Here is a 14749-nt window from a genome sequence, read left to right on the forward strand (position 1 = left end):
TCTTTCAGTTCTACCATCAGATTCCAGTACTACTCCGCAGAACTGTAAATGCCAATCCGTTCCTATCATCAACCTAAAAATCGCCCAGGTAAAATGTACACCCGGACTACTTTCTAAATGTCCTTCGATGCCCTAAAGCACCAAAAGTCCTTTCTTTCAAAGGTATTATTTTTGCCCACCCTTTGGCAACGGCTTAGTGATAGCTACTGGGTCGACCCCGAGTGCATAACAGAGACTGCAATGTGTGACATTGAGGTTTTTGGTTGCTAAGATTTGCGAACGCTCATGTTCAAAATTACGTTATTGGGGATGTACCATTGATAGAGTCAGGCTGAATGTTGAACATGACCAGGCAAACATGACTTGGTCATGTTAATACAAACTGTTGACCCATTTCGATCTATGTTCGCAGGTTCCTTAAGCTCTTTGTGTAGCAAACATGAAGATTCTAGCAAAGCCTTCAGCTTTATCGGTCTAGAAAGAGTCCTCTAAACCATTGTAAAATGCGATTCATTGCGACAAACAGCCAACCTTTCAGGCCCTTATGCCCTCCAACCGGCCCATTGATTGTTGGTTCCGGTGGGCCGCCCGAGACCCTTTTCGGGCCTCATCAAACACTGCCCTTGGCCAGCTTGGGGCTCAATGCGCACACAGGAGTTCGCGTTAGGCAGTCGGCCTCTGAAAGATACAGCGGCCCCGACCAGTATAAATCGCATGGCTCGCGGCTTAAATCGCGCAATCGCGGCTTTGTAGCAGATAAGGAAGTGAGCCCTGAGGCCCGCACCGACACGGAGTCGACAGTGCGGTAACTGGCGGTGCCTGACTGACATGTAGGCCCTTACCTTCTCAGGAGCCCCCCATCAGCGCGCAGGGCCTTCCTGCTGCTGGCATTTGAGTGTCCGGCCCTGCGGGCCGGGGCCCCTGAATGCGACCTCCGGCCGGCCTTTCGGGCCCCTTAAACAGGCGCTCTAGTCGTGGCCCCCTCTGAAGCCACGGAGGCACGTACCCCCGATTCCTCCTGCCTGTGTCTCTGCGTGCAGGGCATGCGTTCACTTTGCTTGATGAGAGAGAATGGGCTCGCGTGTCAGTGCAAACAAGATCCTGTTTTAATGAGTTACAGTCTGTCAGTTTATTTTGCAAGGCTCCTCGCCATCCGTTCCACCGTGCTACACAGCCCACCATCAACAAATGGCGGAGAGATGAGATTTATGTGAGCTAGTCAACATGATTGCTGGCCAATTTTGCAGTCATACGATGATGCTTCTTGTTGGCTGCACCTACGGACTGCACCTTCAGGATGACGCGGGTGCTCAAGGCGCCGTTTGGTCAAGAGCACAACCCTAAAAGCGAAAACACTGCCACGCTGAAGCAATTGCACCTTTTTAGTTTTCAACAAAACCTCTTGTCGTCTGGCCGATTTTCCCCCCAAATCTCTCGTTGTCCACACTTTTGAGTGGCGGACAATATCCGAGCAAATGTTACAGCACTGTATTTGTACCCGTAAGGCATGTCAAACACTTGACAAACTACGCGTCACAAACCATAACATTATCAAACATGAGATCACATCTTCGCTCTTTCCGTCCCACATCACATAATGTCCCTCTAGCAGCATACGAGCATAATAACTGAAGCTCGTGCTCAGTTCCACCCATCCAGTCGCGGTGTATCCCCGAAGGTACGGAGCGTGGCCGCACGAATGGTACGAAACCCGGCGGCCTAATCCCCGGCCCAGCCGTCCCTGCAGAGCACCAGGATCCGTCCGCCGCGCCTCTCGTCGGAGGCGTGCGCGTGGAAGACGCTCGCACAGACGGTAAAGCCGCGCACCTCCGCCGCCAGCGTCCGCCACAGCCCGTCGAAGAGGATTATGTGGCTGGGTAGCCGGCGGCCGGCTGGCTCGGCGGCCGGCTGCGCCAGCAGGGACGGGTACTCGTGCCGCAGCCAGCGCAGCGGCCCGCTGTAGAACTGGTCAGCCTCGTCCACGTAGTTGGCGGCGGCCGCAAGGTTCGGCTCACACGTCAGGAAGCGGGTCGTCACGTTCAGGTGCAGGTGACTGCCGACGAGACGCCACGTACACCGAATCAGTCCGGGATTCAGGGTCCGACACTGGCCAGCACACAGCAAGCGGCAACTCACAGCAGGGCGGGGCGCGCTCGGTCCCCCGGGCCAACCACTCCACACAGATGAGGCGCTCCCATGAAGGTCAGCCTCCAATGTCTTCTGATGTTAAGTCAATGCCCGTACGTAACGAAACGATTATGCGAAGCGCATGCTGGTAACCATCCACCTAACCCCACCACAGGCACTCATTTACCTGTACAAAGGTGTGCTGTGACACGGCATCAGGTAAAGAATGGACGCCTTATCCAACGGGCCGTCGTGCAACCTTGCCACCAGTTGACTAGTGACATCTAGCGGGCCACGTTGATGAACGAGCCCCAGGTAGAGGGCGGCAGCGACGTTTGTGAGCAAAATCAACAGCTTCAGACCTGAACAGTACCTGAAAAAATTGCCGTGGTTACGCACTCTTAGAAAAATGTACGTCACCAACAGCAATTGCCTTACACACACAATCGCAGAGCCACAAAAGACTTATGTTCACCAGTGGAACCTGGATTATGGAACCTTGTGCCCTGGGCTTGTGGCTACATGAACTGTAAGTTGTATTCCCAGGTAAAATTAATGACATGGTCACATGTTAAACTGTAATTTGAAACTACCTGCAAAAACATATGACAGTACAAAATCTTAGCATTTAGTATCCCAGACTTCCTTCATTAATTGCTAATGAATCGACTTGTTTTTAAGTCTTTTATTCAGTCAAGGGAACACCACTAGAATTTGCAAGTGCAAAAACAATCAGCAGGCGAGACTACAGGTAAAACAGCCCTTTCGAGCCCCATCGAGTGATAGCGTCTTGGTCAGCGCCAGGTCTGGGATTGGCCAGCTTGGAGAACAGCAGACATGGTCCACAGCCGTTGGCGCGGCACATATGGATGAGCTGGACTTTACTCATTATACTCGTACGACTCCCTCAAAAAGAGGTGTCTGCATTGTCACGAAGTGGCCGGAGTGGATGACGCCAGAATGGTTGGTCACGCCGGACAGGCTGTGCTTACAGCCCCCTGCCCAGACCACTGGAGGAGTCAAAAGTGGTATTCGGCTCGTCATCATGGCAGAGTATATTTGTGGCAAGTCAAACACCCATCCCATACCCCAAATCATTTGGCGCTCGAAGGTTGTAAAAATGTGCTCCACAACCCTGAAACAAAGACAAATGCTTCAACCCGAATGGTTGTTATCCTCGAATTTAACACTAATATAATTACAGTATTAGTGAACATAACTGCTTCTTTAAATAATGTTTGCGGAGAACACTCGTCATTGCCAGAAAAATATCACCGATACTCGGCTACTATCGTTGACAATTTTGACAGCTTGTGTTGTGTACATCTGCGTGCAGTTATCAGCCTGGTTACCTCTCGTTGGTTCGACTGAGCCAGGAGAAGCCTTTGCCAGCAAGTAACGCGCAGAATGGCCAGGCTGGCAGCAGAAACCGAAACTCCTTGTGTGGTAGGGCGCTGAAACCATGCGTCACACAGATCAGTGCACGGAAAAGCTCAAAAAGCCCTGGGCATGACACTGGGATGGATGGCAGCGACGGTCTGCTACGAGAATCCGGGTCGGTACGCGACAACCTACACTTGCCAGAGATGGGCTCGCAGCCCAGCGTAATACAATACATCTCTTGCACACAGATGGGCTGCGCGTCGCAAATGACGCATGATGGGTAAAACACACCACTTAAAAATGGCGTCAGAGACATAATGCATGGTTCAGCTTTGGGGGCAAGGCTTCATCTGCACAGTGTATAAGGGCACAGCAAAGAAGGACCGAATCACCAGCCACTTCAGAATTACAGAGGCCCTGATCTCGATGGATGTCCAAAGCAAATATCAATGACTGAGATGATTAACCACAAGACGGCCAGCGCACCTGAAAACGCGTGAAACACTGAAGCGCGTCCAAACGACACGTCACCGAAAAGCGCGTCGTAGGTAAGGTCAGAAGGGGCGCCAAGCCGCGTCGCGTTACCTGTACACGGCCACCAGCCAGAGCAGTGCCGCCAGGCAGACCCCCTCGGTCCGGCCGGGCCGGCGCGCCGCCAGCAGCGCCGGCACCGCGTGCAAACCCAGCAGGGTCGGCAGGCTGGCCGTCAGGTGCGCGTGCCACGGTGACGTGCCGTAGTGGGAGGCCACGCCGCCCAGCACGTTCCAGCGAACGAAGGTGATCGGGCTGAAGAGCGGCGCGCCGTGGCCCAGGGAGTCAACCAGCAGGCACGCTGCCGCCGCCGCCAGTCTGGGGAAGTCGACAACAACACTGCCACCAGAAGCGCCAGAACAGAGCACAGTTACCGGAGACGACGAGTGCGCATTAGCATGGTAGAGGATGAGCTTAGAGCAGCGTCACAGGGAGAAACCAGCACAAAACTGGCACTAGGAAGATCGCAGAGAGCACAATACTGTCAGCACGGAGCACGAGCACAACCCGAACGCCATCACCACGACATGGATCGACGCGGATCGCCACCACCAGGCAAACGACCATGGACCACTTAAACTACGGGGAAAATAGGACAAGCAGACAACATCGAAATTCATGGTGGCAGATGTAAAACAAAACAAGTTGGATACTACCATGCCTAATGCTCAGATGCGCATCACTCACCACGCCGAGCCATGTAAACAGCTTCAAACGGGCTAGATCGGAGGTCAGATGGTGGTCAGCGGAGGGCGGGGGCGGGCGTGGCCGCATCACCTGACGAACGTCGTCAGAGACACCTCTCACCCGGCGGCGGACGAGGTCAAGAGCAGCGCGCACTTGTTGCTCGTGTAGCTGAAGTCGGCCAGCCACAGCGGCAGCCAGGTGAGTGCTGCGGTCGGTCGCAGCACGGCCGCCAGTGCCCCTAGCCAGAGGTAACCGCGCACTGGGTCACCTGACGAACGAGACTGGCGGGGTCAGGGTCACGGCAGGTCCCCATCCATAGGTAACCGCGCACTGGGTCACCTGACGAACGAGACTGGCGGGGTCAGGGTCACGGCAGGTCCCCATCCATAGGTAACCGCGCACTGGGTCACCTGACGAACGAGACTGGCGGGGTCAGGGTCACGGCAGGTCCCCATCCATAGGTAACCGCGCACTGGGTCACCTGACGAACGAGACTGGCGGGGTCAGGGTCACGGCAGGTCCCCATCCATAGGTAACCGCGCACTGGGTCACCTGACGAACGAGACTGGCGGGGTCAGGGTCACGGCAGGTCCCCATCCATAGGTAGCCGCGCACTGGGTCGCCTGACGGACCACATGCAGGGTCACCTGGCGAGGGCTTCGTCCGGCCTACAACCACCACATACTATTTGCTGGAAAATCACAGGCTGACAAGCTGTGGTCATGACAGCTGGTCGCATCTGAACTACTGAACATCACGCCTATGAAATGCGTGCGAGTGTGCGTGCGTGGCGCGAATGTGTTGCACTCAAGTATGATGCGAATGTTGGAACCCCCGCAAGCGACCACGAATAAATATGTTACTACAGAATATATAGTCTCTAACAGTGCAGACCTCGGATGTCCCCCACTGCCAGCCTGCTCACCCAGCCACGGTCTCCACGGGTACCGGCGGAGCGCCATGGCCAGCAGCGCCATCTCCACGGTGTTCGCCAGGGTCCGGGAGCCGCAGTAGAAGAGGCACCAGGAAGTGGCCAGACTCCAGGCCGTGTGGCCAGCCGTGTGTGAGCCCCACAGCCGGTGGGCCGCCTCCACCAGCGCCACGTCGCCGGCCCAGGTGAGCAGCGCCACCAGCAGGCGCGGACTGTAAACCTGGGGCCGGCCGACGGACGGCGCCGTCACAGTGAATACGACGAGCGAGCAGGCCATACGACGAGCCGGACGGCCACCAGCCGCTCTAGTAGCCAGGCCGAGTGCATGCTTTATTACTGACGTCCATTGCACAGTCGACAAGAAACACTGAAGGTCTGGCGCACAGATTTGCCTTGTTGGTCTGACTATGGATAACAAAACATCAAATGCCTTATCTTTGGTGCAAAGCGAGAAACCCGGCGCCGAAGTACGCATAGACCGCTGTATGGCTGGCAGTTATGTTTTCCTTACTACACTCCCGGCACCAGATGACGGGTACGTCGGGGGCCCCCGGGGGCAATAGTAAGTCGGTGCAGTGTCCCATCCAGCATAGCCAATCCATGGTCCCAGAATACAGACACATTTCATTCCACACCCATTAACCGGAGTGGCGTGACAGCTCTGTACCCATACCAACATTTCTCTACTGTCCATGTTCAATATTTGTAAAATCTTGTACAGTCCTCCAATCAACAGTGGTAGAAGGTAGCTTCGAATCCCCTCTCTCCACTCCCATGTACTGTAGCCATACCTGAAAACGTGGGGCAGGCTGATGATGTGTAAGCACTGTTTAAAACATGGCACACACTGTATTTGTTGCATGGCCAGTTGCATGCTAATATCAGAACCCGAAACACCATGAGGAATGTCATCAAATCCCAAATCTTCCACAACCATGCAAGCCACATATAAGCAAAAGCTAAGTAATATTTGCAAATAAGCTTGATGTTTGAGAACGAAATTGCTCTGAATACATTACAGTGTACCAAACAAACAGGAAGTGTCTGCAGACCAGTCAGTGCCTAAAGCCAAGCAGCCTAGTAGCAGGACATCACAGCATACCAATGTGAAAGAAGCTCACGCATCTAACATGGCCTGCTGTTAGAGCTGATGAACAGACAGACAGAGTGATTGAATGAATGGCCTGCCCCTTTAGTGATAAGTCCCTGATCAGGCTTGCCAATCTGGTAAATACTAAAGAATAGTCCCCTGAATCCACTTCCCGACTCCCAACTGTCTACATGGTAATACGCACCTAGGTGTTGGAACTGGAGCAATAGGTCACTGTGGTTTCATGGACTCAGTAGCGCAGGCAGAGGGGAATGGGGCACACAGGGGGAACGTGCCGCCCTTAGATTCCAAGGGGTCTGGAGGATCCCTCAAGACATACGATTAAGAGCCCGAAACGCCGGCCAGATGTCGTATTCAGGAGCCCCGGCCCGCAGGGCTGGGCACTCAAATACCACCCAGAGAGCCCTGCGTCTGATCAGGGGCCCCTAAATCGATGAGGGCCGATATGTCCTCAGACACCGCCAGTAACGCACATCCGACTCCGTGGCGGCGTGGACCTGAGAGCTTATTTCCCGAGCAGCGGCAAAGCCGGAGCCACTGATTTACATTCGTCGGGCCCACAGCGCCTAATGCGCCTTGTACTGGCAAGGGGCACCAAGTCGGCCACAGGCAGTGTTCGAGAAGGCCCAAAGAGCCTGGAGGGCCCACCAGGTCCGGCGATCAGGGGCTCGATTGGACCGTAAGGGCACGAAAGCCTGGTCGGGATCTTATTCAGGGGCTCCGGCCTACGGAAACGGATCCTCAAATGACCACCACGCGGGTCCTGTGTGCCAATCATGGATACCGAGTCGCTATGGGTCTATATTTCGGTCAGACACCACCGGAACCGCACAGTCCGCTCGTATTGGTATAGGCCCGAGGGCCCATTTCCAATCAGCTACAAGGCTGGAGCCAGAAATTTACGCCAGTCAGGGCCCGTGTATCTGTCTGGGGCCCACAGCACCTAACAGAGGACCCTGTGCTTACAAGGGAATCCGATCCGACTAACAGCAATGCTCGATGAGGCCCGTTCGCTCCGTCAGGGCCAAGGCCGGGGGGCACGGGGGTTGGAGCCATTGCGTCGATCAGGGGCCCATGATGCATAACAGGAGCTCATGTTACGGCTAGTGACCCCTAGTCGATCATGTGCTTTGTATGAGGAGGTCCGAAGAGGGTCGGAGAGCCCCTCGGAGCCAACGATCGAGGACCCGATTGCACTCGGGCCGTAAAATGGGGAGCGCCCGTGACATGTGTCATGCAGCGTTCAGCGCATGCTTTCTTCAGTGAACTGTCTACAGACTCAACAGAATTGATCTCGCGGTAACTTCTGGCTTCTATTCCAGCCAAAGAAGACAGATATGAAAACCATCAAGGAAAAGCCCTCAATGCCCAAATGCCCTCACAAACGAATGGCTCTATTCAGTGACTTTTTTGGTACTTTACTGTCGCAGATTTTTAGGTTATTTCTCCCCTTTGGCTATCAGGGGCCCTTTGTCAACTGTGCCCTTCCATGCCAACGTCCTGGCTGCATGTATGGATGGGCGTCATATAATTATGTCCTGGCGTGTTCAGGCTGAAATCTAAACTGGACATGTATGCACATGGCAAAAACTCACAGAAAACAACAAACAGCCAAATGCTGCACTAAGTATGATGATGACAGTGTCATGACAACAATGCTTGCATCACGAAATCCAGATATATCATTGCGATATGATACCTGTCTAACCGCTGGATTCAGAAACTGCCCATCAGTAAGAAAGCACGCGGAAATTTTAACAGAAACCAGCTGGCAATAAAAGTGTCATCCTTTGTTCAGAAAACGCATCACACGTTTTCAACGCACCATTCATGCAATCACCTTTATTGAATAAACAAGCCATTTTCTTACGAATATTATGGTCATGCCTCTCCACAAGTTTTAATGGAGAGACTTGCTTAGCACGAAACAAGCTTACCACATTTTATAGTGCAGGTAAACAGAACCAGAAACACAGCCTTACAACAGCACATGTGGAAAATTGCTGCACCCTCAGGTCTCAGCAAAGGATCATAACACATGCCCGGTGACAGACAAGGAAGCTGGGCACCACACACTGATCTGACAAAGTTGAGCATCCGCGGCATATCGTAAATATTATGTATACGAACCCAAAGCTTATCTTGTGGGCAATCTCCAGAGACTGCCAGTACTCATCCGGAACAAAGATGTCTGTGTTAAGACAACAGATGCAAGCCTGATTGCCAAGAGCACTAGTGTCCATTTCTTCATATTTTTAATCTGCAAGAGAATGCAATAGAGCATGGGGTATCAAAACTCGCAGGTTTCGGCACAGTTTTGGTCACAAAGTGACGCGCATGCACGGAGATGTCCAGGGCATTGATCTAAACAAATAATGGATGATAGCAATGAAAACTGGATTCTGTCTTCCGTATACTGGTAAACAACAGCTCATACATCATCTGTTGCGTTATTTGTCTAATGGCATTTGCATCCACATCTTCGCAGTCATGACGGGATGGGCCTTCTAAGGCCCGCCCGCCACCAGCAGGTGGCGGACGGCTGCCCGGCCGGCGGTGTGGCGGCAAGGTGCACTCAAGAAGACGGAGAAGCGGCTGGCGGCCCTGCAGGGCAATAACTGTCTAGTCCAACAACGGACCTCCGGCAAATCGGGCCGCCCAAACTGTTACAAACGTAGCACATGTGTTTGTGTGTTTAAAGAGTAGAGCTGTAGCGACCGTCTCATCGCTTTCGGGGCTATTGCCACGCATTAGAAGGCGCCACTTCGACTGAATTGTTCAAGTCCAGTACGGGTTTCCCCTTCAGGCGGGATGCCAGACCGGCCAGAGTGGCACAAACATGGCACATGTGTACCAATGTGACATATGAAGATATCTATCGACCATTCTATCACCTTGGTGATTGAACATGCCATTGTACAAGCGGTCTGGGTGGCTGGCGACCGGCCGGACGATACTTGTCCATAGTCCAACGACGGACCTGCCGGCGAGTTAGGTGCAAGACCACCCAAACTGGTACAAAATTAGCACATATACATGCATATAAAAATGATGGGCATATGCTCATGGGTCTTTGGACTTTGGCATTGAACTTGTGACGTTTTCTTTGTAAAAGCGGTCTGAGCGACATGCAGCCACGCGGAGAAGTCAGGTATTCGGGAAGGTCAGGTCAATGTTATAGGCTGCGCCCTCCCCAACCCGACTTTGAAAGTGCCGCCCCTGCGGCGAGCCACCGAGCACGAGTGGGACCGAGCCCAGCTGGCGGTGACCTTGGCCGAACGTGCCGTCCGGGTGCGCGGTGCGCCGGCGGCGGTGCCTCGGGGACTCGGAAAGGCCTCCCCGTAAACTTCTGAGAATACCGAGCATGGCGAGGAGGGGACGGCTTCCATCCAGCCCGGCTAGAGCTAGGGCGGTGATGAAATTTCAGGATGTGGTGAAAGAAAGACGGCTTTCTCCAACAATCTGCAGGGGCGTAATTCCGGAACGACAGTTCGGAGGCTGAGCCGCGACAAATTCTGAATACTACCGCCCCTTCCAAACCACCACCGTCTTACCCCGGACTCGACACATTTTTCTCTCAATGAGGGGGCGGTGGTTGGGAGAAGGATGGTGGGTGGGTGAGCGGAAGCTTTCCTATTATGAGTTTGGGCGGTATCGCATCTAAGGCTGCGGACTGGTGCGTTACTGGACATGTGGCGCTCGTCGACCAGGCGGCCGCCGTCACTCGGAGTACTTTAAAAATGGAAGCATGACCACTCCATTCCAGAAAGCGATCGAATGGTCGAAAAATGCCCCCATTTTTCACATGCGTGCACGCATCCAATGTTTGCGCTTTGGCTGGATTTGCATCTAGCCTGCAGGGAGGTCTCTTACTGGCCCTGAGCAATTCAGCTGAAGTTGCGCCTCATAATTCATGAGTATGGACCCGAAAGCGATGAAACGTTCGCATGGCTCTCGAATTTGGGCATATACATGCACACGTGCTACGCTCGTACTAGTTTGAGTGGGCTCACACCTAAATCGTGATATTTGTGGTAACTCCGTTGTTGGGAATTACCACAAGTACTCCAGGAGGCAAGTTTCGACCGGGCGACCGCCTGTCACTCAGAGCGGCTTTTAAAAAAGAATATTAGCAATGCCAGTCACCAAAGAGATAAAACGGCCGACAACCACCTCAATACGACACATGTGTGCGCACATGCCACGTTTGTGCCGTTTTGGCCCGTCTTGCATCTATCGTGCAGGAAGGTCTCTCGATGAACTTGGGGCAGTCTAGCCGAAGTTGCGCGTCATAATGATTGACATTGGGACCCAACAGCGATGACATGGTCAGTACAGCTCTGGCATACGCACGCACATGCATACATGCTACGTTTGTAACAGTTTGTACGATTTAATTTGCCGGGGGTCCGTTGCCGGAGTTGCCAAAAATCGCCCGGCAGGGCCGCCAGCCGCTTCCGTGCTTGCTCGAGTGCACCTTGCTGCCGCAACGCCGTCCGGGCAGCTGCCCGCCACCTGGTGGTACCTGGCGCGATGGTCTCTAAGCAGACCTATCCCTACTGCCCAGCGGACCCTACGTGGGTACAGAGAAATGCCACAAAGTAAAATGTCATGCAATAGTTAGCTTTGTACCCTATGCCTTGGCAATCTTTAAGCCAAAAATACTAGGAGCATCTAAACCAGACATCAGGTGTAAATCCATCCCGGGGTGGAGGGACAGGGCCTTCACAAAGAGGATAAGCCAATACCCCCGAAGGTTGGAGCCCAAAATGCAATCAGTGAGGGATCAGAGGAGCCTCAATGTTTTTAGGTCGCCATGTGGCCCCACAGGCAGCGCAGAGTTTTACAGTTTTAACACAAACACATCTGGGTGACTGGTTAACTACCCTTTTATTAGGTAGTGGGGGGGGGGGGGATATCTTCTCAACTCTCCAAGTACAATGGCATGATGGCTTTCACTGCAGTCTTACCTTCATACCTGACCCTAGGCCAATAGATTATGTTGCAATTCCAAATTGAATTGTTTTTTGGCCTACAAAATGATCTCAGAGGCCTCTGGCTTCATCAAACCCTACATTGTGCATCAGACTGAACAGTTCCCTACAAAATGTTTTTGCTGCCAGCCACAACTGACTTTGGCATACCATAGGTTGACAGCTTTACAAGGTGCATTCCATTTTTTATACCAAAAGATGTGCTACCTAGTTACCCAAGTCATGCAAAGTGTGGTGCAGCTACACTTCACATCAAACAACTATGTTGTCTATGCCTTTAGGGTAAAATGGGACCACCCCAGCAGGGTGTGTGGTAATGGCCTATACCCAAAATGATTGGCATCCATACCTTTCTAGACATGAAGGTCTGTTCACTCCTTGACTGATGCCACTTCAATCTTTGCATGATGGATGCAACTTGGAAATGCAAAACTTGGACTTAACTCTAAATCACAGCTGGCAGAATGTGGAAGATTTACAATAAATCATGGTTACACTCACATCCAGATGTGAGAATGAAAGTAACAAGTAGAGGAATCAAAAGTCATGTGCAGGTAAAAAGGGCATTTACACAAAACCAACATGTTGAGAGCCATGACTAGAAGACATTAGATATAAGTTGTACTAGAGCAAATGCGGTCATAGTACTTTTGCAAAAATGGGCAGCAATTCACCCAAACTTTTTGGTAAGATATTTATTCATAGCAGCATATGAGCAAGTTCAAGCTGCAGATGCTTAGCAGCATCCCATTTTTATAGACTGTGTTATAGGAGTGTACAACTGCGGACTGAAATGTAACTAACATGTAACATGTAACTAACATGTAAGAGTTTTACATGTACATTTCCCTGTCCTGACACTAAGACTTACAAAACTCTGAACTCTCCTAATTCTTCTACTTCATGAAGCTCCATAGCAAAAGCATCATCATCAACATAAAAACACCAACCAAATGCATTAATAGATAGGCAATGTGTTTAGTGATGTCCTAATGAACTGATCACCACCAATCATGCAATATTTAATATGCTCAAGGGCAAATATCATCTATGATGGCAATGCCACAGCAGGGTCTGATATTCAAGATGAAAATGCTGCAGAGTAAACTTCGAGCAGCCTTGCCAGATTTCTATATGAATGCCAAACAAGGGCATAGTACCCAAACTGAATTGGGGGAGAGGGTTAACAGTTAAATTACCCTACCTGCCCTAACACATGCTGACAAACAGACTTCCCCCTTCAATCCCAAGTTGGCGGAGGGGGGGGGGGCTGAACACCAAGTTGGGTTAGGGGCTGAAACCTAAGTTGGGGGGAGCTGAAGCCCATGATGGGGGAGGGGGGGGGGGGGGGCTGGAGCCTCCCCAACTGAATAGGAAACTAAAAGCCTGATGCCAAACCGTTTGGCCAGTGATTGCATGATTACCTAGGTCCTCACACCGTGTATTACAGAAGCAGGAGAGCATACCCACCAAGCGTCGCTTCCTACACCCCCGCAATTCGAGCCCGCACCTCCCGCACCTTTAATCTATTAGCTTAGCCGCATCCACGCACAAAGTCCCCCTCCCCCATAACCACATTGTCGTAGCTGCGCTAAATATGGCAGCCGGCGTTGCTATTCTTTTTCACACTCAGTGTGATTTGACATTTAATTCATATATTCCTGCATGGAAGGCCGTATAGTGATAAATGAGCAGGTCATTGAGTTTACAACACAAAGTTAACTTTTATCGCATTAATATTGGTAATAAAAACTACCCACAACAATGTCGTTTCCTACGTTCTACGGTATTTGTATAAAACGGGATAGCTGTTGGTGGCTTCTCGCGATCCAGCCACGGTTCTCATCGTTCACATTTGAGAGCGTGATGGGATACGGGCGCTCTCAAATGTGTGTATAATTAAACTAATTGCATTTGTAGTCATCCCTCCATTAGCTCTGGATTTAAGACCAACAGTGGAGACATTTTGCCCTGGTGCAAGATTGACTTAACTTGAACGGAAGAAACGACTGAACGACGATATGGTGAGCCTATTTTTATCCCCGCATGCTTTTGCCTTGTCAAGCTGGGAAAGGTGCCAACAGAGCGGATTGATCGAGCATACGTGGTATTTTGAGTTGTAGATACAGATAAAACGTTCTGCTCTGGCGCGAGATCAACCGAACTTAAACGGAAGAAGCGATTGACCGACAGCGACTTGGTGAGCTTATGGTTTCCAGATGTTTTTGGCCTACACGGATGGGGGAGGTACAATAGCGGAATGATGGAGCATTCGTGTTGTTTTGAGATGTAGCTATTTTCAACCCTCATCAGGGCTGGGAGAAGCATTGGTGCGAGGATGGGGCGCCCATATACCTACACGGTAATCAGCCACCATTTGACTTGGGCGCGCATGCAGTGCCGGTGCGATCAAACCTGCGGTGCGGACCAGGTAGCCAGACACGAACACCCCGGAATGAGTTCACGCAGGAATAAGTACGTCAGTGGTGGCGCTGATCCCCTGGGACAGCTTAAGGAATTAAACGACGCCTTCCCAGCCACGCAGATGCATAGCTGTGGCCAAATGCACGGGTGTCGACTTGTGTTCTTTGGTGGGAGCCTGCCCTCCTCCCCCAATATTGGCTAGGCCGAGGGGCTCGGGAACGGGTCATGTGTTGATGGGGGGGGGGGGGGGGAGCAAAGACAAATTAACCCTACAATTCTCCCTGATCATTTTCTCTTCATCGAATTTCGTGCACTTAATTTTGAAATTTGGTGAAAAGGGCAATTTGTTTTATTGTTATATTTGCCATATACCGGCTCAGGCTTAAGCATTTGTCGCCGTTGGTGCGGTTACCTGATTTGTGTTTCGACCAATTTGTTATGGCCGAAGAAGACCGAAGATCCCATCCCACCTATCACCCATTTCATACAAAACCTCAACTCGTCTTTCGTTGCGCATTTTGGTGCATGGCTAGCACGCATTACTGCTTTTACTTCAGCGTC

At 51.8% G+C, this 14749-nt stretch overlaps 1 protein-coding gene across 4 annotated transcripts; it reads right to left on the reverse strand.

Annotated features, from left to right (window-relative positions):
- Positions 1 to 1717: 1717 nt before the first annotated feature.
- LOC119091925 (GPI mannosyltransferase 3) lies at positions 1718 to 13284 on the reverse strand. Of its 4 annotated transcripts, none has more exons than XM_037214851.1 (8): positions 13235 to 13284; positions 6333 to 6450; positions 5654 to 5879; positions 4849 to 4996; positions 4096 to 4359; positions 3480 to 3581; positions 2315 to 2500; positions 1718 to 2053 (listed from the first exon to the last, which is right to left on the reverse strand). In XM_037214851.1, exons 2-8 carry the CDS (start codon positions 6351 to 6353, stop codon positions 1720 to 1722), a joined length of 1281 nt encoding a protein of 426 aa, XP_037070746.1. In that variant the 5' UTR covers positions 6354 to 6450; positions 13235 to 13284; the 3' UTR covers positions 1718 to 1719. The 4 variants fall into 4 exon arrangements, with proteins under 4 accessions (XP_037070746.1, XP_037070747.1, XP_037070745.1 ...); XM_037214852.1 differs by lacking the exon at positions 13235 to 13284 and adding an exon at positions 6955 to 8890; XM_037214850.1 differs by lacking the exon at positions 13235 to 13284 and having other exon boundaries at positions 4849 to 4966; positions 6333 to 8890.
- Between the last annotated feature and the right edge of the window lie 1465 nt (positions 13285 to 14749).

This window comes from Pollicipes pollicipes, unplaced genomic scaffold (assembly GCF_011947565.3).
Source record: "Pollicipes pollicipes isolate AB1234 unplaced genomic scaffold, Ppol_2.1 Scaffold_3447;HRSCAF=4054_pilon_pilon_pilon, whole genome shotgun sequence".
Taxonomy (NCBI): Eukaryota; Metazoa; Arthropoda; class Thecostraca; order Pollicipedomorpha; family Pollicipedidae; genus Pollicipes; species Pollicipes pollicipes.

Excerpts from the sequence above, each read along its gene's own strand:
- LOC119091925 (XM_037214847.1), bottom strand. The coding sequence starts at position 6,596 with ATGGTTGTGGAAGATTTGGGATTTGATGACATTCCTCATGGTGTTTCG. Across the intron at positions 5,880-6,332 it reads TGGACAGTAGAGAAATGTTG|GTTTACAGTCCGCGCCTGCT; the intron begins GTATGGGTACAG and ends GGCCGGCCCCAG. Across the intron at positions 3,582-4,095 it reads TGGCTGGTGGCCGTGTACAG|CGCCCTACCACACAAGGAGT; the intron begins GTAACGCGACGC and ends GCATGGTTTCAG.